Raw genomic sequence first — 25,024 nt, 5'->3', positions numbered from 1 at the left:
CTCCCTCTCCTCCTCCCTCTGACTATTTCATGTCTACAATCAAAATTCTTCGTAATGATGTTTTCCATGCCCTTGCTGGCCTAAACCCTCGGAAGGCTTATGGACCTGATGGGGTCCCTCCTATTGTTCTCAAAAACTGTGCTTCTGTGCTTGCACCTTGCCTGGCCAAACTCTTCCAACTTTGTCTATCGACTTCTACCTTTCCTTCCTGCTGGAAGTTCGCCTACATTCAGCCTGTTCCTAAAAAGGGTGACCGTTCTAACCCCTCAAACTACCGTCCTATAGCTTTAATCTCTTGCTTGTCTAAAGTTTTTGAATCTATCCTGAATAGGAAGATTCTCAAACATCTGTCACTTCACAATCTTCTGTCTGATCGCCAGTATGGCTTCCGTCAAGGTCGCTCTACTGGTGATCTTCTGGCTTTCCTTACTGAGTCTTGGTCATCCTCTTTTAGAGATTTCGGTGAAACTTTTGCTGTTGCGTTAGACATATCAAAAGCTTTTGATAGAGTCTGGCATAAAGCTTTGATTTCAAAACTGCCCTCCTACGGCTTCTATCCTTCTCTCTGCAACTTTATCTCAAGTTTCCTTTCCGACCGCTCTATTGCTGCTGTGGTAGACGGCTACTGTTCTTCTCCTAAACCTATTAATAGTGGTGTTCCTCAGGGTTCTGTCCTGTCACCCACTCTCTTTCTATTATTCATTAATGACCTTCTTAACCAAACTTCTTGCCCTATCCACTCCTACGCTGATGATACCACCCTACATATTTCCACGTTCTTTCAGAGACGTCCAACCCTTCAGGAAATCAACAGATCACGCGGGGACGCCACGGAACGCCTGACTTCCGATCTTTCTAAGATTTCCTATTGGGGCAGAGAAAATCTAGTAGTTTTCAATGCCTCAAAAACTCAATTCCTCCATCTATTAACTAGACACAACCTTCCAGACAACTATCCCCTCTTCTTCAATGACACTCTACTGTCTCCTTCTTCCACAATGAATATCCTCAGTCTGTCCTTTGCTCATAATCTTAACTGGAAACTTCACATCTCATCTCTTGCTAAAACAGCTTCTATGAAATTAGGTGTTCTGAGGCGTCTCCGACAGTTTTTCTCGCCCCTCCAACTGCTTAAGGGCCTTATCCGTCTCTGTATGGAGTACTCTTTGCATGTTTGGGGGGTTCCAGTCACACAGCTTTGCCTGATAGGGTGGAATCAAAAGCCCTTCGTCTCATCAACTCCCATCCTCTGACTAACTGTCTTCAGTCTCTTTCTCACCGCCGAAATGTTGCATCCCTTTCTATATTTTATCACTATTTTCATGGTAACTGTTCTACTGATCTTGCTAACTGCATGCCTTCCCTCCTCCTGCGGCCACGCTGCACAAGGCTTTCTTCTTCCTCTCATCCCTATTCTGTCCAACTCTCTAATGCAAGAGTTAACCAGTACACTCAATCATTCATCCCTTTCAATGGTAAACTCTGGAACTCCCTCCCTGCATCTGTATTTCCAAATTCCTACAACTTGTCTTCTTTTAAGAGGGAGGTATCGAGGCATTTGCTCCCCTAATTCTGGCTGGCGGTTTTGGCACTTTTTGAAGTCTTTGGAGAGCCAGCGCTCAAGTGAGCCTATTTCTAACTTTCTTTTTTTTGCCCTTGGCTGGCCCTCTTCCCTATGTAAAAAAAAAAAAAAAAAAAAAAAAAGTTAGATTACAAAGATGCAGAGGTTTCAATATATACAATGTTGGAGATGAAGTGGGACTTAAGAGTGTACAAATATACAAACTGAAACAGAAACATTTAAGGAGACTAGGGGTGTCTTTGTGTCAATGATATCCAGCATAACATGCTGGACATCATGTTTGTTTGAGCAAACCTTTCTTCACAGGAGATGTCAGCCTGGTATAAAGACAGATGTCTTATTTCAAAATAAGACAAAAAGGAACTTACTTGTTGGTATATAGTGAAAAGTTCCATGTAGTAAAAAACAGTGTCAGACAGAGCATTCATTAGTCTGATTATAGACGGCTTCTCAGAGTGCTGGGATGCAATCAATGCTGGCCACACCATGTTGAGAGACTCCCAGTCACGACGCACCATCAGAGGTTTCCCTTGTCTTCCCAATAAGAGGTACAGACTTCCTGTTAAATTGGAAAGATATTGCAATTCAAATTTAGATCATAAGAATACCTACATCTAGGCAACAAATCTCTATCCTGGAGCTGCTTTGTGACTCAGATAAATTCATACTTTTTAATATACATACAGAAATCACACTTTTTTTCAGTGAAGGAAGTGAACCAGCCAAGGGCAACAAAAACTGAATGAAAAAAGTAAAAAAGAAAATAACAAAAATTTAAAAAGAAAAGAAAAGGGATCACGTAGGTGCTGATCCCTGAGCAGGGTCAAAAGAGTTAGCCAAATGAATGTGATAAATGTCTACAAACCTCTCTCTTAAATGGGTTCATATCATAAGATGGATATACAGAAGTAGGCAGGTAGTTCCAGAGAAAGAGATGAATAAATGAAAGCATTAGTAAACCCTTTCATTAGATAGGTGGACACAATAGTAGTGATAGAAAGAAGAAAGTTTTATGCAGCAAGTCTGCAGGAGAGGACACATGCACTTAGCAAAATCATTAACCCTTAAAGTACGGTGATCGTATATGTACGATTGTAGCATCGCGTGCGGAGAGGCGGGGATCGTACCGGTAATCATGATTTTTCCACGCCAAACGTTTGAATCTCTCCCCCTCACTATTGGTCCTGGGGCAAGTGGAGGTATCTGGCATCTTTTCTCGCTCATCTGCTTGAGCCTTGAGACATATGTTCCCTCACAATAGGTCATCTTTTCCCATTTTGAGGCAATATATGGCAACCCCCGTCACCCGGAGGGAGGAAACAGTACTCCGAGTGATGTTATGTCAGTGTTATTCGGTAATGACATTGAAGAGTGATGAAAATGAAGACTGATTTTTTTTACTGAGACAGAAGAAAGTGAAGACTCCAGTAATGATTCTGATAGTGATCTGGGAGACAGAGACCAACCCTCACAGCGACGTTCATAAACCTCCTCACATAGCCTATTCCCCTCCAGCAATGCGCTGGAGTATGTCACCCTGGTTGCCTCTACAGGACTGTGCTTGTCGGCCAAGTCACATGAATCCCATTGCTAATAAGAGTTGCCAGATTCCAATTATTATAGAAATCCACAATACTTGTAATATGTGGTTTCTTTTTCTTTTCCTGTTTTACACATCATTTCATATATCTGAGTTAGCATTTTCTTGACATGAAAGTGCAAAAGTACCTACTTTTACATCAAATTCAAATGCCCAAAAGGAGAGAGAGAGAGAGAGAGAGAGAGAGAGAGAGAGAGAGAGAGAGAGAGAGAGAGAGAGAGAGAGAGAGAGAGAGAGAGAGAGAGAGAGAGAGAGAGAGAGCATGTGGTGTTATCTGAGCTTGAGGGGTATTTCTTAGCGGCGGGTTCTGCCATGAATTTTCTTATATGCAATAACTTTGCTCTCAGTGGTCATAACATGTTAAAAATTACATCGTTGTACTCAGAATAACACAAAGAAATATGTTTTTATAAGGAAAAAATATTTTTTGTATTTTTGACAGGTGTGATTTTTCCCCATTGTAACAGACGGAAAGTAAATCAACCCCCCATACTTTAAGGGTTAAAGCAGTTGGTATGAAAATAGCGATAAAAGATAGTATGAGATGCAGTAAGAAAGATACTGAAGACAGTCAAAGATGCTTATAATTCACCTTTGAACTTCTCATGTTGCTCTGTAGGATTGACCTTTAGCGAAGTGATAAGGCTTGGCAAGACCAACTTGTATGAGTATGGAAACGACTGGAAAATTTGACTCAGGGTGTGCTGGCTCTTACTTCTCACCTGTTGAAAATTAGTTCATGATGAAACATAAAACTGCAAATCTTAAATCTATTCTGTATTCTGATACATTTCTCAAGATCTCTGACCTATATTTATCAATACATCTCAAAGTTCCTTTACTCTACCACCCATATCTATGAAAGGAATGACATGTGTAGCATCCATATCTCATCATCATCTCAGCCTGACACTTCCTCTCCCTTGATGACCAAACCATTTCATTTTGCTACATCCACCGCTATGAAATATTTTCTTCAGGAAACTGAAAAACTGTTTGTCATTTATCTTATCCTGATATGATTGTCAGATGTAATACTTACTTCACTATATTGACTAGTTGCAAGGTACATAAGACTGTTCATGACAGCACTGTGCGTTTGTGTCAAATGAGTAACGCTGTTCTCCAAGACACGATGTTCTTGGTGAAGAACAGTCCTCTCAATAAGCAGTGATCGTATGTGCTGCTTGTTTCTGGTGAGTTTGTTGGCCATTGCATCTTTGATGAACTGAAAACTTTTCCATCTTGCATCAAAATCATCTTTTGAAACACCATAGAAGAATATCAGCCCATGATATATCTGTGAAAACAATTGACATATTAAGTAACAGAACACAGTCAATGCATTAGAAAACTGTACAAAAAATCTAAATAGCTTTTACAAAAGATGCAAAACTATTTTTTATCTCTTTCCTTATATAAAACTACATATATGTCCATGTCATGAAAACAACCATTGGTAGCTTGAAATATATTGAAATGTACCATAAATACTTTAAACATAATAATTTAGTTGAAGAAAAATTAATTGTGCTAAAAAAATTAAACAAGAAAAAGACATTTGACATGTTATACTGACATTGATGGCCCTGCACAGAGACTTGGCATCATCTGATCCCTGAGAGAGGAGTCTATCCACTAGCTGCAGGATGACGTCAGCAACAGCTTTGCGCACATTTGTTGGGAAACTCTCACAGTCAAGAGTTACAGACAATTTGTGACTTCTGACAATGAATTTGGAATTGTCTTTCTTCACAGACATTTCAACCCTGAAAAGCAAAAGTAGCATCTACATACACTTCCTTCAATCCATACACATGCATCATCATATCAAACTGTCACCTAAATACAGCACACTGGAATATTTGGTTCCATTACTTTCTTTTGTTTTCCTCCTTCTTCCCAACCAAAAGCTCCCTCTTTGCTTAAACAAATAATTCTCCTTGTACAAATGCTGATTTCTGGATATATACATATTCCTTCACCCCTTCCAAGGAGAGTTCCAGAGACAAGATATTCCAAAGGCTTGAATTATCTGCCCTTTTTTGTTGAATATTACTATTGTACTGCTAGAATAACACAAATTACTACTATAATAGTGCCTTCCAACCATGGAAAAAGAAATTGCTATTTCCCTTGTAGCATCAGTACTTACAATGGGATGGGCTCTTCTTCCCAATGTGGCAAGACAGCACCAGCACCAAGCAAGATATCAAGCGTGATGCTCAAACACTGCTGCAACTCCTCTCTGGAAGTAATTTGTTGTTACTATCACCTCTGCTCTAAAGTCACTCCAAAAGTACATCCAAGTAGATTTAAGTGAGCATGTAGTGTAAACTAAATGAATCACATGTAGAGATGTTCCATGACTGAAGTTTGTCTTCACTAGGGTGGAAAAAATTAACCAACTGATTAAATGTATTTCTATTAAAAGGAAATTAATAAATAAAGGAAAGTAGAAAATTCTAAAATAACACTGCAATTTCTTTCCAGTGCTTTCTTGAGAGGTATTGGCGTGGTATCTACACACGTATAATGTGCAATAAAGTTTGCTTTTACTTACATACTTCCTAGTTAAAAATCATATACAACTCTGGGTTTTTGCACCACAATAATATACTACATAATCTCAATTTATCCACTATTAATATAACAGTTTTTTTATTTATTGATTTTTTCATATGTAAAAGCCAAAAAGAAATTAACCTTGAAACTTCCTTTTCTCCAGTGGCAATCTTGCGCAGCAGTACAAGTTCAGGGGTAAGGAAAGTGCGCACAAGGGCCTGTATAGCTTCCTCTTCAGCTTGTGTTGGTTCTATCCATGTCAAGCCCAGGTTGTGCACATCCCCAGCCTCTCCCCAATGCTTGTTTCATGAGAAAGGATTAGGTGTGGATTATGCAAAAGAACAGTGTTACAATGCTGATGTTAAGACGGTCATTAAAAATGTAAGCAGAATGAATTCATGACCTAAGGATATAAGGTAGCATATCAATGGTATGTCATAGCCAGAATGTGTGCAATCTTCCTCATGCAAATTTTCTTAATGAAAGCATCTTACCCGTATGGGCAAAGAAGTGGAGAATGGCGTATCCCAACTGTGAGGCAATGATCGGTACTCAGAAGGCATAGAGATACTTAAATACTTGAGCAGGTAACACAGCACAGATCCTGCCACATGGTAGCCCTCTCTGCTCTTCAGATGCAGTGTTTGAGTCAACACTTGTGTTATCTGTGGTATGTACTTCAGCAGATGGCATCCACTGCATCTTACCAACTGAAAATTGAAAAGCCTATAGTTCTTTATCCATTTCATTGCCATTACTGTTGTTATTCCATTATAAATGAATAAGCACATAAGATAAGTATGGAGGCACAAATTCCAAGTCCCATATGTTAGCACTTTTTTTCTTTTTTTAGCACAGGCCAAATACAGGCAATCCCCGCTTAACGAAAGGGTTATGTTCCTAAAAAACACTTCGTTAAGCGAAACTTCATTAAGCGAACCGATTATAGCCCCTGACTTGAAATTCCACTGAGAGTAAGCAAAGCGAGAGTGCATCATAGTACAGTGAAAGTTTTAATGAAAGTAAAAATTATGAAGTTTAACATTTAGGCAGTTAAATTTAATTTAAGTCATTATAATGTACACTAATGTATGTATGTACGTAACTTTATAATGTTGATGATCTTAAATTTATGAAGGGAGGGAAAGTGAAACGGGAAAGACACTAACCAGCAACCTGTGGAATGTAAACAAAGGGCGCATCATTGTACCGCATGCAAAACTTATGTACCACATTTCCACAAGGCTTTCCATTTTGTCTAGAGTAGAGTCACGAGTTCAGGTGGTTCTTTTAGCTTGCAAGGAAGATACAGTCTCACCAGCCTTCTTAATAGTCTGCTGACTTGAAAATAGTAGAGACAGTATATGGAGTCAAGATGGTGGCCAGCAATGCTATAGTTTTCTCTCCTCTTTCGTGTCTGTGAATAATATCCAGCTTCACTTCCAGAGTAAGAGACATCCTGGTCTCCTTAGGAAGATACAGTCTCACCAGCCTTCTTAATAGTCTGCTGACTTGAAAATAGTAGAGACAGTATATGGAGTCAAGATGGTGGCCAGCAATGCTATAGTTTTCTCTCCTCTTTCGTGTCTGTGAATAATATCCAGCTTCACTTCCAGAGTAAGAGACATCCTGGTCTTCTTAGGAATGCTAGGCCACATTGCAGGTCGTTTTGGTGGTAAGTTGAGCGAGTGGAGACGAGCTGCTGCTGACGCCATTATGTGGTGCGTGTTGTCCACGAGAGGCTTGATCTTGATCTTGATTCTACAGATGTCTCAGAATTTCTCCTGAGGCAGGCCTTAGTATTTGCAGCTCCTGGTGTATTCAAAAGCTTGTTGGCTTGCGTGATACAGCGGGGCTTTCAAACTTGGAAAAAATTACCTGGATAAAACTTCGTTAAAGCGAGTTTGGTGTTCGTTAAACGAGCAGGTGGTAGTAAAATGAAACCTTCGTTGTAGCGAAATTTCGTTGTGTGAACCTTCGTTAAACGGGGGTTGCCTGTATACATATTAAATGCAATATTTCTGGCAAATGTATAAGAATAAATGAAAAACAATGACCTCGGACAAGAGCAGAAGATTAAAGAGGAGCTCATCATCCAAGTGTTCTTCATTCTGCACTTCTTCATTGTCTGTGAGGGTGAGCAGGAGGCGACAAACTCCAGGAACAAACACCTTCAAGGCCTCCGGTGGGTTGACCTGTGCATTATGACCAGACACTGAGGTGTTATCACTTGGCTCAACAAACCCATTATTACACTGAGCTATATCATAGTACTCAAATTAAGGTATATACAATAAATTTTTCAGATTAAAAGAGCAAGAACATTTCAGGAACACACTAAAACATTACCTTGACAGCAGAACGACACATGTTGGCCGCAAACTTCCCAGCAACATGAATTTCAATCATCTTACCCTTTATAAATGTCTGCAATCTTCGTAAGGCAGCCTGAAAAGTGAAAAATTCATTGGATACTGAGAACCATTTAATAATGACAGGAAACACAGGCACTCACAAAGTACATTTCTACATTCTCAATATGATTTTTAAGTTGTCTCGGCTTCACATAAAGATAGCTGAACATTGATACATATTACTTAACTATGAAAATTGTCACTAAATTTAAACTTTTCTGATAAAAGAAAAATTACCTTACAATAATTTCTATGAAATCATCCAAAAACTATTCAGGGAAGAAGCAGACTCAATTACAATCAACTTACATCATATATCTTTGGATGTGCTTGAGTAATGATGGCAGAAAATGTAGAAGAAAGTCCCATTTCCAGCATGTTTTCCTCCCTGTTCATCTTTTCTGTTTCCCTGTCTTGCTGTGTAATTTGTTCAAGGGTAGAATTTTCAATTAGAGCAAAACAGCGATCCATAAATTGGAGAACAAAATCTTCAAAATTTGCTGTCTGCAGGCACACTTCTTGCTCCCACTGATAAAAAATAAAGTTGTATAAGAAAATATTAAGCTATAATTTGGATTTACTTTTGCAAATATGAAAGGATATTTTATTAACAGTTATGCTCAATGTGCAGCTTGTGTCAAAAGATATATTTAGTTTATGTACTTCTAATTAATAATTAATTACAATACTCATTAATTCTAAGAAACTCAGTACAAGTTAGTTATAAATATGTAAGCAATTCTTAGTCAATTAATGTTCTGTGAAATGATAATAATAAATCACTTGCCAGGACTTCAATAATATTGCTGTTATTACATGAACACTTAAATCATCAAATTACATATCATGGAATACTTATACTAATTTCAACTCCTTCAGTGCTTACCTTTGTCAGATCTGTGAATTCTTCTGTTGCTGATGAACAGTCTACAAAAGGCACAAGAGTCACCAGAGTATAGATGAACTGGAATGTTACCTGAAATACAGATAAATATAGAATAATATAAAAAACATGACAAACCCACCACCTAATAGTATACTACTGTGATGTAATCTGTGTGGTTAACATGTATACTATATCACTTCTAACACGCTGTACAATTATACACATCTCCATATTCATGTCTCCACTTAAAAATATGTTCACGTTTCTACTTAAAAAGAACATGGGACAAAGTTTGATTCCTTCTAATACTACCAGCTCCTACTAGCAAAAAAGAAAATACATAAAATCATATACTGAGTTGTATGAGTAGGCAGCATGAAAAAAATTACAAGGTAATCATGGTAATACATTAAAGAGAGATGTGAAGGCTCCCAGTGAAACCAAACAGAGAGAAAGGGATGAGGAAAAGCTTTGTTTAAAGGGAGTGGGTGCAGAGGTGTGTGTGTGTGTGTGTGTGTGTGTGTGTGTGTGTGTGTGTGTGTGTGTGTGTGTGTGTGTGTGTGTGTGTGTGTGTGTGTATTTACCTAGTTGTATTTACCTAGTTGTAGTTTTACAGGGCCTGGGCTTTATGCTCGTGTGGCCCCGTCTCCATATCTACACTTATCCAATCTTACTTTAAAAGTGTGCACACTCGTTGCAGACACTACTTCTTCATCTAAACTGTTCCACGTCTCATTACATCTCTGCGGGAAACTATATTTTTTCATATCTCTCAGACATCTTGTGTGTGTGTGTGTGTGTGTGTGTGTGTGTGTGTGTACTTCAACTATTCCCTAAGAGGGACATCATCCTGCTACAGGCAAATAGGACACAAATATTAAAACCATTTAGTCAAAATAAGATCTGTGAAATATAGCTGCAAGTACATATGTTTGTTTGTATGTGGAGTCATGTAGAAAAGTAGCCTTATTCTTGTTGGTACAATTTTTTTTTAAGTTTAGAGCTTTTACAACAATTTTATCAGAATCAGCAAACCTTTCTGTGAAATATATCACTGTCATTCATGCTCTCAATGTGGATTTCAGATACCTTATCATACTGTACTGTATTTTCTATATATTTTCATCCACAATATCAAAATCATTTGTACATACTTTTCTGCATGACTTCAAATATGAATATATATATATATATATATATATATATATATATATATATATATATATATATATATATATATATATATATATATTTTATGACACACATACAGATAAGTGCATCATCAAAATGCTGTTAAAATGTAAAAAACACATTAAAAGTATGAAAAATAACTAAATGCAGTAAGAACATAAACATATCAGTAAAAATGTCTCCAAAAAAAAAATTTCAGATTGTGTAAATTTTTAAAATTTCATTTTACTGAAACAGAAAGCAAAAGTATTCAAGCTTCAAAACTTCTGTGAAGGTTTTTATTTTTCACAGTGCCATCACACTTGTTTAGAGAAAGGCCTGTGTCATACAACAATAAACACATTATTTCTTAATAACTTAATCATTCTTTTAGTTCTTTTCTTAAACATACTCAACTAGTAGAGAAAGCATGTACCTATTCTATTAAGAAAAATTTATTCAAAAAATGCAAAACAATCTTTGTTTTGCACATGTGGATGTCTGCCTGTCAAAATGCATACATACAAAATGCTTACCATGCACTTCTTTATATCATTAGGGTCAATGCCAGGAAGTGTCTGGATGAGCAGAGGAATAACATGAGTCTGGCCCTCAGGGTAGTGCTTCCCTCCACGGACAAGAGCCCGTGCCACACACACTACACATTCCAAGGAAGCAGTCAAGCAATGAGGCTCAGTGGTGGTTTCTAATGATGAATAAAGCCTACATGAAAGAAAAAACATAATATTACTACATTACATTTCCACAAGAGTAATCTCACATATTCATTTCATTACAAAAATACATGTACACACATTCAAAATACTATTGTTACAGAGGTGGTTCAAGGAATCACTGAATGAACAAATTCTGTTTGTCTTACCAGGCTTGGTAAGCACAACAGTTCCATTTGCCAAATGGGAAGCCCATAGAAATATATAAGGGAATATTAATACAACACTGCAGTATGTTTTTTTTTTTTATGTAGGATAGAGGGCCAGCCAAGGATAAAAAAAAAAAATAATAATAAATAATAATAAAAAAAGGCCCACATGAGTGCTGCTTCTTTACAGGAAAGAAAAGCATCAGCCAAAATTAGGGAGCAAATGTCTTGATACCTTCCTCTTAAAAGAAAACGAGTCGTAGGAAGTCGAAAATACAGAAGCAGGCAAGGAGTTCCAGAGTTTGCCAGTGAAAGGTATGAATGATTGAGAAGGCATGCAGTTAGCAAGATAAGTAGAACAGTTAGTAAGAAAATAGCAATAAAAGATAGAAAGAGATGCAACATTTTGGCAGAGAAAGAGGCTGAAGACAGTCAGTCAGAAGAGGGGAGTTGATGAGATGAAAAGCTTTTGATTCCACCTTATTTAATAAAACTGTGTGAGTGGAACCTCTCCAAACATGCGAAGAGTACTCCATACAGGGGCCGATAAGGCCCCTGTACAGAGTTAGCAATTGGAGGGGCGAGAAAAACTGGCGGAGACGCCTCAGAATGCCTAACTTCATAGAAGCTGTTTTAGCAAGAGATGAGATATGAAGTTTCCAGTTAAGATTATGAGTACAGAACAGACTGAGGATGTTTGTTCAGTGTGGAAGAGAGAGAGAGTTGAGTGTCACTGAAGATGAGGGGATAGTTGTCTGGAAGGTTGTGTCGAGTTGATAGATGGAGGAATTGAGTTTTTGAGGCATTGAAAACTACTAGATTTTCTATGCCCCAATCAGAAATCTTAGAAAGACCAGAAGTCAGGCGTTCTGTGGCGTCCCTGCGTGATCTGTTGACTTCCTGAAGGGTTGGTTATCTCTGAAAGGATATGGAAATATGTAGAGTAGTATCATCTGCGTAAGAGTAGATTAATGAATAATAGAAAGAGAGTGGGAGACAGGAAAGAACCCTGAGGAACACCACTATTAATATATTTAAGAGAAGATCAGTGGCTGTATACCACAGCAGCAATAGAACCGTTGGAAAGGAAACTTGAGATAAAGTGGCAGAGAGAAGGATAGAATCTGTAGGAGGGCAATTTTGAAATCAATGCTTTATGCCAGACTCCATCTAAAGCTTTTGATATGCCTAATGCAAAAGCAAGTTTCACTGAAATCACTAAAAGAGGATGACCAAGACTCAGTAAGGAAAGCCAGAAGATCACCAGTAGAGCAACATTGACGGACGCCATACTAGTGATCAGATAGAAGATTGCGAGGTTACAGATTTTTAAGAATCTTCCTATTCTGGAAGCAAAAGATTAAGGCTATAGAATGGTAGTTTGAGGGATTAGAATGGTCACCTTTTTAGTAACAGGCTGAATGTAGGAAAACTTCCAGCAAGAAGGAAAAGTAAAAGTCAATAGACAAAGTTGGAGGAGATTGGCCAGGCAAGGTGCAAGCACGGAAGCACAGATTTTGAGAACAATAGGAGCGACCCCATTGGGTCTATAAGCCTTCCAAGGGTTTAGGCCAGAGAGGGCATGGAAAACATCATTATGAAGAATTTTAATTGTACACATGAAATAGTCACAGAGGAGGAGAGGGAGGGACAAGCCTAGAATCATCCAAGATGGAGTTGTGAGCAAAGGTTTAACAGAAGAGTTCAGCTTTAGCAACAGTGGTGCCATCAGGACAAAATAAAGGAAGGAAAGATGAAATGAAGTAATTGGAGATGTTTTTTGCTAGATCCCAGAAGTCACGAGGGGAGTTAGAGTTTGAAAGATTTTGACATTTTCTATTTATGAAGGAGTGTCTGGCAAGTTGAAGAACAGACTTGGCATGATTCTGGGCAGAAATATAAAGTGCATAAGATTCAGGAGATGGAAAGCTCAAGTACCTTTGGTGGGCAACTTTTCTATCATATATAGCACAAGAACAGGCTGTGCTAAACCAAGGTTTAGAATAGAAGGTTTAGGTTGAGAAAAAGAATGAGGAATGTACACCTCCATGCCAGATACTAACACCTCAACACAAAGAGATGGGTCTCTGACATGGAAACAGTAATCATTCCAGGGAAAATCAGCATACTACTTTCTCAGGTCCCCCACATCTGGCAGAGGCAAAATGCCAGAGGCACCTCCGCTTTGGGGGATTTTGAGGAGAGATTGGAAAAATAGGACAAGATACAAAAATGAGATTGTGATTGGAGGAGCCCAACGGAGAAGATAGGGTAACAGCATAAGCAGAAGGATTAGAGGTACGGAAGAGATCAAGAATGTTGAGCGTGTCTAATGGTCAGGAATATGAGTAGGATGTTGCACCAGTTGCTCTAGGTCAGGGGCAGGCATCCTTTTTAGAGTGAGTGCCAGATGAGACTCTTGGAAGGAGGTCGCGAGCCGCAGTGAAAAACAAAATCTCAGAAATACTATATTTTGTATAATACATTGATTACGTGAAAAAAATTGTACAAAAATTGCATTGAACACTCTACAAATCAATGAGACTGCTGGTGCTGTTTGCCATGAAGAAGCATTTCCATGTCTGGCTTGATGGTTGAGGTAGACAACAGAAGAATGTCATTGAGGTGGCGGTCCGAGAGTTGGGAGCGAAGGTGAGACTTCGTGTACCTCATTTTGAGAAGAGCTGTTCACAGCAGTAGGTGCTGCGAACATGGCCACAATGTGTTGGACATGCAATGTATTTTGAAAATTGTTAGAAGGGAGAACGATGTCGCGGAAGAAGGACAACGGAGAAGAGATGCAGAATTTCGCCTTCATTTCATCGTTGCACTGCAGCTCCACCAATTCCATCTGCAGGAGGCAGGGCGTCTTCCACGGGAAGTCAAGGGAGCAGTGAAAGCTTGAAGTCTGCAGCCAGCACCCTGACTCCTGCAAACGGAAGCAAATTCCTCACGTAGAGTTGACGACACTAACGCAAGTGCCCAGGTCCACATCGTCAGGGGCACATGCAGCAAGGCGAGGAAAATGCACAAACTGACCAGAAGCCAATTCAGCCTCCCACAAGCGCAGTTTAACCTCGAAGGCAGTGATGTGCGCGTACATGTCTGTCACGAGAATGTCTTTGCCTTGCAGCTTCACGTTGAGGGTGTTCAGGTGCGCCGTGATGTCCGTGAGCAGGGCCAGGCGAGCTAGCCACCGCGGATCAGAGAACTGATCAGCGTGGGGAAGATTCTTCTGACGTAGAAAGGTAGCAATCTCCTGCTGAAGGTCGCATACCCGAGACAGCATGGCCCCTCGACTCAGCCAGCGTACCTCACAGAAGTAGAGCAGGTCGTTGTAGTGCACGTTCACCTCATCCATCAGTGCCTGGAACTGACGATGGTTAAGGCTGCGGGAGAGGATGGAGTTGACGACCTTCACCACGACAGACATGACACCAACGAGGTTGGCAGACTTAGCACACAGGGACTCTTGGTGGATGATGCAGTGCATCTTGTTAATGGGCTGAGTGTACCCGGCGGCTTCACAGTGACGCACTAGCAGCGGCGGCGCCTTCTTCTCATCAACCATCGCCGGGGCACCGTCGGTCGTAACACACACAAGACGGGAGAGGTCCAGGGAGTGCTGATCAACACACAGAAGCACGGCGTCGCAGATGTCTTGCCCAGTGGTGGTGTCGTGCAGCGGGACAAGCTGGAGGAATTCCTCACACACTTGAAGGTCAGCGGTGACGCGGATGAAAACAGACAGCTGGGCCGTGTCCTTTGTGTCGGTGCTCTCATCCAGAGCGAGGGAAAAGGCGACGAAATTTGAGCTGCGTGTTTTGAGTGAGTCATGCACGTTGTCCGACATATCCTCGATGCGGCGACGAACGGTGCGGGACGAAAGGCTCACTTTCTCAAAGGCGGAACGCTGCTCTGGACAGACGGAGTCCACTACAGCGAGGAGGCATTCCTTGATGAAGTCCCCATCCGCGAATGGCTTCATTCGGCGAGCAAGGATGCGGGAGACTTCATAACTTTTAGTGGGAGGTCCGCGGGCCGGATTGCATTAATAAAGCTTAGCAGGGTGGCGGGCCGGACGCTAAGCCTTCACGGGCCAAATGTGGCCCACGGGAAGGAGGTTGCCCGCCCCTGCTCTAGGTCATGGAGGATAGCAAAGTTGAAGGCAAGTTCACCAGGATGGTCAGTGAAGGGAGAGAAAAGCCAAAGCTGGTGGTGAACATTGAAATCTCAAAGGATGGAGATCTCTGTGAAAGGGTAGAGAGTCAGAATGTGCTCCACCTTGGAAATTAAATAGTCAAAGAATTTACTATAGTCAGAGGAGTTAGAGGAGAGATAGACAACACAGATGAATGTAGTTAGAGAGTGACTGTTGAGTCGAAGCCAAACGATAGAAACTTGGAAGATTCAAGAGCATGGGCATGAGAGCAAGTTAAGTCGCTGTGAACATAGATGCAGCATCCTGCTTTGGAACGAAAATGAGAATAGAGAAAGTAGGAGGGAATAAAGAAGGAGCTACTGTCAGTTGCCTCAGACAGCTGTGTTTCAGTGAGGAAAAGATGAGGTTTAGTAGAGGAGAGGTGGTGTTCCACAGATTGAAAATTAGATCTAAGACTGTGAATATTGCAGAAGTTAATGTAGAAAAAGTTGAGGGAAGTGTCAAGACATTTTGGGTCATTATCAGGAAAGGAGTCTGACCTGGGAACATTTCTGGTCCCTTCCCCAGAAGGGGACTCCGAGGCTGGATTTGGAGTCGTCATTTTTTTAATTATGAATTTCAAGTGAAGGGTGTATGTGTGGTAAGTGCATGTAGTTTTGTGTGAAGAAAAAGAGTTGCCTTTAGAGGGCAAGCTGTGACTGCCCCTTTGAGTTGTGAGACACAAAGGAAAACGTTCAACGAGATCACAACCAGCTTTAACCCGTAAAGTCCGACAGGCCTTAAATTGCACACTTCCGACAGTCCTTAAATGGGGCAGCTACTTTGAGCGCTAATAAAAACCGCGCTAGCATTGGTAGCGCTGCTATATTTGGTCATGACGTAGGCCTATGGTAGTACTGTCGGCTCCCAGGAAGCACACCGCTCTAGCCAGCTTTTTTTTTTTTTTTTTTTTTTTTTTTTTTTTAAGGGGGGTGAAGAGAGGAGGTAGCTAGCTGAAGAGAAAGTGGGTGGGAAGAGAAGGGTGAAGGAAAGTAAGAGAGAGATAGATGGTGGGCTTGACCACCTTGCTAATTAGGCTCTAGCCAGCTAGTCTCCTGCAAATTTCTGTGAGGTGCGTGAGCGTCGTCGCATGTGATAATTATTTACGTATTTACGTATTTACTTATTTAAGGAACTATTATTTACAACTATGGCTACTGGTGCTAAGAGGAAGCTAAAGTTTAGTGATAAAGTGATAGACAAGGCGGGACAAGACGGAAAGTGCACAGGTTGGAGGTAGATCCCAACCCGCTATTGTGACAACATCGTCACCCACGCTTGATAAAACATACGTAACTATAATCAGCCAATATGAGTGAAAACACGAAAAACATGTGAAAACACATAAAAACATGAGCAGTGCCTTACATTATGTAAGAATACACATAAAAGCACCTCCCCCGAGTTGCCGCTACCACAATCTTCTCCAATTATCGGTTATTATTCTGAGACAACCATAGTGAGTAGAGCAATAAAAACTTGTAGGATGATGCATTGTCATGTCTACTAACAGCAGATTTTTTTCCAGAGTAATTTATAAGAGTTGATTTTTTTATGATAATTGCGGTAATGGGAGGGTGCGAATTTTGCGGCCATCGGTCTTAGCGGGTTAATTGAAGGTTCACAGCACCCCGTGAACTAGTGCAATTAGACCTCGCTTGGAGTAAATTATCGTTTCGGTAGATGTCTACTACTTCCTCCATGTATTTAACTATTTGTGTACTACAGGGCCCGAGCTAAGCTCCCTGTGTCCTGTCTCCTTGTCCACTCCTGTCATCTCTCTCTTTCATCTGATTGACACACACCGTGTCAACGACATCACTGCTCAGTTTATTCCTCTTATCAATACTACGATGTGGAAAACTGTATTTTCTCACGTCATTTAGACAGATGTCCTTTATTAGCTTTTTTCCATGTCCTCGGAGATGATTACTTGTGGTCATCTTTATCAACTCTCTGTCCAATATGTCAATCTTGTTCACCAATTTATACATAGTAATCATGTCTCCTCTTGTTCTTCTCTCTTCTAATGTGGTCAGCCCCAGTTTCCTCAGTCTTTCCTCATAGTCTAACTTCCTGAGTCCTGGTACCATCCTTGTTGCCAGCCTCTGTACCTTTTCCACCTTCTTCACATTTTTCTTCTTATGCGGTGACCAGACACAAGCTGCATATTCTAACTGGGGTCTTATTAAGGTACATAATATCTTCTTCATCATTCCTTCATCTAGGTAGTGGAATGCAAGGCCAATATTTTGAAGCATGTTATATGTTTTCCAAAATATCTTGTTAATGTGTTTCTCCGGTGACAAAGTGTTTTGCACGGTTACTCCTAAGTCTTTCTCCTCATAGGTCTCTTTAATTTTCTCATCACCCAGCCTGTAATCCCAATTTGGTCTGTATCTACTTCTTCCCATTTTCATAACATGGCTCTTGTCTATATTAAATTTTATCTGCCACTCTTTACTCCACTCATATATTTTATCAAGATCTTCCTGTAACTTGTTACAATCTTCCACATTCTTTACTCTCCTCATAATTTTAATATCGTCCGCAAACATGTTCATGTAACTGTCAATTCCTACTGGCATATCATTAACATAAATCAAAAACATGATGGGACCAAGCACTGACCCTTGTGGAACTCCACTGGTTACCTTCTTCCACTCGGACTTTCTTTCTCTCACCACTGTTCTCATTTCTCTTCTCACTAAGTAATTTTCCATCCATTTTGCTAGTTAATCATTTACTCCTCCAATCTTCTTTAGTTTCCACATCAGTCTATTGCGTGGTACTTTATCAAAGGCCTTTCTCAAGTCCAGGTAGATAGCATCCACCCATCACTCTCTATGTTGTAGTATGTCAGTCACTCTTGAATAAAAACATAATAAATTGGATGCACACAATCTTCCTTTTCTGAAACCAAACTGTCTTTCACTCAGAATGTTTTCACTTTCTAGATACTCACTCCACTTAGCTTTAATTACTTCTTCACATACCTTGCACAATATACTAGTCAACGATACTGGTCTATAATTTAGCGGTTCCATTCTACTACCATTCTTATATATAGGCACAATGTCAGCTCTTTTCCACTCTTTCGGGACTATTCCTGTTCGTATGGAGATTTCCACAATATCAAATACGGGGTTCAACAATTGATCCTTACATTCTTTTAGCAACCTCCCAGATATGCCATCAGGCCCCATTGATTTATTAATATCCAGGTTGCTTATAATTTTCCTTACATCTTCCTTAGTAACCATGATGTCCTGCATTTGCTTTATTTCCGTAGGCCTTTCTCCTATAAAATGCTCCTCCTTTGTAAACACTTTGCAAAAGTTGTCGTTCAAAATTTCAGCTATATCTCTAGCATCCTCATACACTTCTTCCCCATTTTTTACCTTTTCTATTGCCTCCCTTATATTTAGTTTTCCATTTATGAATTTGAAAAACATTTTAGGGTCACTATCACAGTTTTCCACCACCCTCTGTTCATATTCCTTTTGTGCTGTTCTCCTTACTTCAACATATCTATTTCTTGCTGTTTTGTAAACTTCTCTTGATAATATATCACTGTTTTTCTTAAGTTTCTTCCATGCCTTTTCTTTGTTCTTTTTTGCTTCTTCACAATTTCTATTAAACCACTGTTTATTATTTAAAGTCCTCTTTCTATGATATGGCACAAACTTTTTCACAGCAGAGTTATATAAATCCATAAATTTATCGTATTTCAATTGCATATCCCTTTCCTGGTATACCACGGACCAGTCAATTTCATTAAAGAACTCCCTTATATGGTTATAATTTGCCCTAATATAATTCAATTTTTCCTCCCTGCGTTCCACAATCTTATTCGTGCTTAATTCCGTATCCAGTTCAAAGTTTAGGACATCATGATCGCTTTTCCTCAAGGGACATTCATGTTCAATTTCCTCTTTTAGAGAGATGCCCCTGGTAAATACCAAATCCAACCTTGCTGCAACATCTTGTCCCCTGCAACTTGTTGGTGATCTCACCCACTGTGTCATCAAGTTATTTGTTGCTACATTTAACAATACCTCTGCCCACTCACCACCATTCACCACTTCGTAGTCCTCCCACACTATTTCTTTACAATTAAAGTCCCCAACTATCATCACTCTATCCTTTCTGATGAGTTCTTGCTTCATTCTGTCTAGAGTATTTCTCATCACCATTTGATACTGTTCATATTCCCAAGTACTGGTTCTGGGTGGTATGTATACTGTTATAATATTAATGTCCCTCTTACCATCTGTTATAAGCATACTTATCACTTCCTCATTTCTCTTACTATAGTTCACCTCCTTCACTATCAGGTCTTCCTTAGTAAGAACCATTATACCACCACCTCCTTTATTTTTTCTATCATTTCACCATACTTTGTAGTGTTTTACAACAAACCAATCTAGCTTTATTTCGGGCCTTAGCTTTGTTTCCACCACACACATTATGTCCGGTTCATTATTTCTTAGGTAATCCATACATTCCAGCCTCTTAGACAGAAATCCATCTATATTCATGAAGTCACTTGTATTCCATTCCTAGTCTCTTTCTCCCATGTAATGTCTATTCCGTCTGTTTTATCCACCACTTCTTTAGCCTCCCATTTCTCATCTTCCAAAAAAACTTGGTCATATCCTCCTCTGTTCTTTCGTCATTCCTCTCTCTCACTTCAGTTACAAGCTCTTTCATTTTCATTCATTCATCCTGTGACATATTTCTTCTTATGTAAATTGTTTTGGTTTCCTCAGAGTCCTTAAGTTTCCAAGCCCTCCTCAGCAAGGCCTCAGCTGCCACCTGAGACTTTAATTTCAATTTTAATGGTCTATTCTTGGCTTCCTTACATCTTCCTTAGTAACCATGATGTCCTGCATTTGCTTTATTTCCTAGGCCTTCCTCCCATAAAATGCTCCTCCTTTGTAAACACTTTGCAAAAGTTGTCGTTCAAAATTTCAGCTATATCTCCAGCATCTTCATATATTTCTTTCCCGTTTTTTATCTTTTCTATTGCCTCCCTTTTATTTAGTTTTCCATTTATGAATTTGTAAAACATTTTTGAGTCACTATCACAGTTTTCCACCACCCTCTGTTCATATTCCTTCTGTGCTGTTCTCCTTACTTCAACATTCTATTCCTTGCTGTTTTGTAGACTTCTCTTGATAATACATCACTGTTTTTCTTAAGTTTCTTCCATGCCTTTTCTTTGTTCTTTTTTGCTTCTTCACAATTTCTATTAAACCACTTTTTATTATTCAAAGTCCTCTTTCTGTGATATGGCACAAACTTTTTCACAGCAGAGTTATATAAATCCATAAATTTATCGTATTTCAATTGCATATCCCTTTCCTGGTATACCACGGACCAGTCAATTTCATTAAAGAACTCCCTTATATGGTTATAATTTGCCCTAGTATAATTTAACTTTTCCTCCCTGCGTTCCACAATCTTATTCGTGCTTAATTCCGTATCCAGCTCTAAGCTTAGGACATCATGATCGCTTTTCCCCAAGGGACATTCATGTTCAATTTCCTCTTTTAGAGAGATACCCCTGGTAAATACCAAATCCAACCTTGCTGCAACATCTTGTCCCCTGCACCTTGTTGGTGATCTCACCCACTGTGTCATCAAGTTATTTGTTGCTACCTTTAACAATTCTTCTGCCCACTCACCACTGTTCACCACTTCATAGTCTTCCCACACTATTTCTTTGCAATTAAAGTCTCCAAATATCATCACTCTATCCTTTCTGATGAGTTCTTGCTTCATTCTGTCTAGAGTATTTCTCATCACCATTTGATACTGTTCATATTCCCAAGTACTGGTTCTGGGTGGTATGTATACTGTTATAATATTAATGTCCCTCTTACCATCTGTTATAAGCATACTTATCACTTCCTCATTTCTCTTACTATAGTTCACCTCCTTCACTATCAGATCTTCCTTAGTAAGAACCATTATACCACCACCTCCTTTATTTTTTCTATCATTTCACCATACTTTGTAGTGTTTTACAACAAACCAATCTAGCTTTATTTCGGGCCTTAGCTTTGTTTCCACCACACACATTATGTCTGGTTCATTATTTCTTAGGTAATCCATACATTCCAGCCTCTTAGACAGAAATCCATCCATATTCATGAAGTCACTTGTATTCCATTCCTAGTCTCTTTCTTCCATGTAATGTCTATTCCGTCTGTTTTATCCACCACTTCTTTAGCCTCCCATTTCTCATCTTCCAAAAAAAACTTAGTCATATCCTCCTCTGTTCTTTTGTCATTCCTCTCTCTCACTTCAGTTACAAGCTCTTTCATTTTCATTCATTCATCCTGTGACATATTTCTTCTTATGTAAATTGTTTTGGTTTCCTCAGAGTCCTTAAGTTTCCAAGCCCTCCTCAGCAAGGCCTCAGCTGCCACCTGAGACTTAAATTTCAATTTTAATGGTCTATTCTTGCCTTCCTTACATCTTCCTTAGTAACCATGATGTCCTGCATTTGCTTTATTTCCTAGGCCTTCCTCCCATAAAATGCTCCTCCTTTGTAAACACTTTGCAAAAGTTGTCGTTCAAAATTTCAGCTATATCTCCAGCATCTTCATATATTTCTTTCCCGTTTTTTATCTTTTCTATTGCCTCCCTTTTATTTAGTTTTCCATTTATGAATTTGTAAAACATTTTTGGGTCACTATCACAGTTTTCCACCACCCTCTGTTCATATTCCTTCTGTGCTGTTCTCCTTACTTCAACATATCTATTCCTTGCTGTTTTGTAGACTTCTCTTGATAATTATACATCACTGTTTTTCTTAAGTTTCTTCCATGCCTTTTCTTTGTTCTTTTTTGCTTCTTCACAATTTCTATTAAACCACTATTTATTATTTAAAGTCCTCTTTCTGTGATATGGCACAAACTTTTTCACAGCAGAGTTATATAAATCCATAAATTTATCGTATTTCAATTGCATATCCCTTTCCTGGTATACCACGGACCAGTCGATTTCATTAAAGAACTTCCTTATATGGTTATAATTTGCCCTAGTATAATTTAACTTTTCCTCCCTGCGTTTTATCCACCACTTCTTTAGCCTCCCATTTCTCATCCTCCAAAAAAACTTGGTCTTTTCCTCCTCTGTTCTTTCTTCATTCCTCTCCTTCACTTCAGTTACAAGCTCCTTCATTTTCATTCGCTCATCTTGTGACATATGTCTTCTTATGTAAATTGTTTTGGTTTCCTCAGAGTCCTTAAGTTTCCAAGCCCTCCTCAACAAGGAGGTGTGTGTGTGTGTGTGTGTGTGTGTCTCCATATCTATTTTTATCCAACTTTTCCTTAAATTTGTGCAAACTTTCTGCTGCTACAATCCCTTCACTCACTCTATTCTAGATGTCCACCATTCTATTTGGAAAAATAAACTTTTATTGTCCCTCAAACAATCACTTTTCATGGTCATCTTGTTTGTCTATTTCCATCTCCATCAGTGATACCTAGTCTTGTTTATCTATCTTCCATATACAGTCAACTCTTAGCTATCGCGACTTCCGCTATCGCATTTTATTGCTATCACGCACCCATGAAAAGCTGCTAAAATTTAATTATCGCGACCTCAAATGCCTGCTATCGCGCGCCCAGCCATGTCATGGGATATCTGAGCGCTCATTGGCCAAAACCGCCCTCCCGCCAAGATCAATTCGGTCGGCTATTGCGTTTTCGGCTATAGCACGGCTATTTCGGACCCAATTGGGCGCGATAGCCAAGGGTTAAGTGTAGTTTACTAACTTATACATTGTGTGTGTGTGTGTGTGTGTGTGTGTGTGTGTGTGTGTGTGTGTGTGTGTGTGTGTGTGTGTGTGTGTGTGTGTGTGTGTGTGTGTGTAATTCACCTCGGTAGCCTGCTGGTCACCCAGCCAGTCTTCCCCATTACGGAGCAAGCTCAGAGCTCATAGACTGATCTTTGGGTAGGACTGAGACCACAGCACACTCCACACACCGGGAAAGCGAGGCCACAACCCCTCGAGTTACATCCCGTACCTACTTACTGCTAGGTGAACATTGGCCACACATTAAGAGGCTTGCTCATTTGCCTCGCCGCCATCGATTCGAACCCGCCCTCTCGATTGTGAGTCGGCGTGCTAACCACTACACTCACGTGTGTGTGTGTGTGTGTGTGTGTGTGTGTGTGTGTGTGTGTGTGTGTGTGTGTGTGTGTGTGTGTGTGTGTGTGTGTGTGTGTACTTAGATGAGCCCCTTTAACATAGATTGAAAGAGGGAGAACGAAGATGAGGATTGAGGTGAGCAAGAACAAAGTATATGAACAATAGAAAGTTGATATATATCTTTTTATCTTGATCACTTTAAAACAATGTCAGAATAAACACAAATGGGTAGATAAACATTAAGACAGATAATTACTGTATTTGATAGCTCATAAGATGCACCTTTTCTCAAAAAAAAAAAAATAAAAAAATAAATAAATAAATAAATAAATAAATAAATAAAAAAAAGAAAAGAAAATAAAAAAAAATGTCTCAGGAAAAGACCCTGTATCCTATGAGGCCAAGGTTCAGCATTGAGGCAATAATTGGTGGCAACAGAGACTCTAAAACCAAACCTCAGACATCTTCGCACATGTAAATAAAGTGATGATTGATACTACACCACAAAACAACTCTTTCTTTCAAGGTAACTATATAATGGGTCATACCAATAATTCACATAGAATGACACCAGTTAGGAAGAATTTGCCAAGTGACTATGTACCACACATTGCATGTACCAAAACAAACATGCGGTTGGTGATCTTGATCTTGACACAGGCGAGCTTCACTGCATTCTTTACAGTGTAATGCTGTTACTCCTTGAGGTAAGACACACTTTCATACAATCAAAATTGCACCTATCTTTTAACATTCTTACCTTGCATACATGTAAAAAAAAATTATGATAAAAAAATAAGAAAAATGATTATTAGCTCTGTTGTCTCTCACATTCACTGTTGACACCATAAGCCACGTAGTACATGTTTACATCTCACAACAGGATTGGTAAGTAAGCCACTAGCAAATATTAAAGCTTATAAATGTAAAAATATTGGGATCTAATAATGATTTAAATGCATGTGAATCTTCAAATGTGAGGTGAACTCTTTAACTTCATATTCAGAGCTTTAATCTGGTCATTTATCTTTTTTTCATTTCAATGTCTGCCAAAACTGGATGCATCTTATGACCCCATGTATCTTATGAACCATCAAATACAGTACATGCATAACTGATATGCTTGCACAGAAACACACTAATGAAAAACATAATTACTCATATATTTTACACAGCAGCACTATCTCCATTGGTCACAAATACCTGCCTCAGTTTCCATATCAAATTATGAAAATAAGAACCATTAAACTTTACAAATAAAATTGATATTAACAATATATATCAACAACGCCATACTCACTGCTCCAGAAGAGGTGGCACAACAATTTCTGGTCGAAGAAGAGACAGCCTGTGGAAGACAATGCCGGCATCGTGGGTGCCAGTGTGGGAGTACATGGTGAGCATAGTGGGCATCTGGATACACTGCACAAAGGCTGTGATGTCTTCCTCTGTTAATTTTTTGTGTTCTGGCACCTCCACTTCCCAAGATGGTTTTTTGTGCCTCTCCCTTACAGAAAATATAATAAAGTTATTAACACTTAAATCTAAACAAAAGA

At 39.4% G+C, this 25,024-nt stretch overlaps 1 protein-coding gene across 2 annotated transcripts in view; it reads right to left on the bottom strand.

Moving 5' to 3' along the window:
• LOC123504914 (proteasome activator complex subunit 4-like) overlaps positions 1-25,024 on the bottom strand; it is a 56,295-nt gene that overhangs the window by 8,808 nt on the left and 22,463 nt on the right. For both annotated transcript variants that reach the window (XM_045255830.1, XM_045255831.1), the window contains 13 exons: positions 24,769-24,975; positions 10,754-10,940; positions 9,048-9,137; positions 8,471-8,689; positions 8,097-8,195; positions 7,805-7,942; positions 6,242-6,457; positions 5,889-6,046; positions 5,338-5,430; positions 4,762-4,951; positions 4,225-4,482; positions 3,775-3,904; positions 1,951-2,141 (listed from right to left, as the gene is read on the bottom strand). In XM_045255830.1, coding sequence (XP_045111765.1) covers positions 1,951-2,141; positions 3,775-3,904; positions 4,225-4,482; positions 4,762-4,951; positions 5,338-5,430; positions 5,889-6,046; positions 6,242-6,457; positions 7,805-7,942; positions 8,097-8,195; positions 8,471-8,689; positions 9,048-9,137; positions 10,754-10,940; positions 24,769-24,975 — 2,176 coding nt within the window. The remainder of the gene's footprint in view (positions 1-1,950; positions 2,142-3,774; positions 3,905-4,224; positions 4,483-4,761; positions 4,952-5,337; positions 5,431-5,888; positions 6,047-6,241; positions 6,458-7,804; positions 7,943-8,096; positions 8,196-8,470; positions 8,690-9,047; positions 9,138-10,753; positions 10,941-24,768; positions 24,976-25,024) is intronic.

This window comes from Portunus trituberculatus, chromosome 17 (genome assembly GCF_017591435.1).
Source record: "Portunus trituberculatus isolate SZX2019 chromosome 17, ASM1759143v1, whole genome shotgun sequence".
In the NCBI taxonomy this organism is placed as follows: domain Eukaryota; kingdom Metazoa; phylum Arthropoda; class Malacostraca; order Decapoda; family Portunidae; genus Portunus; species Portunus trituberculatus.
This window is presented reverse-complemented; position numbering and strand designations above follow the sequence as displayed.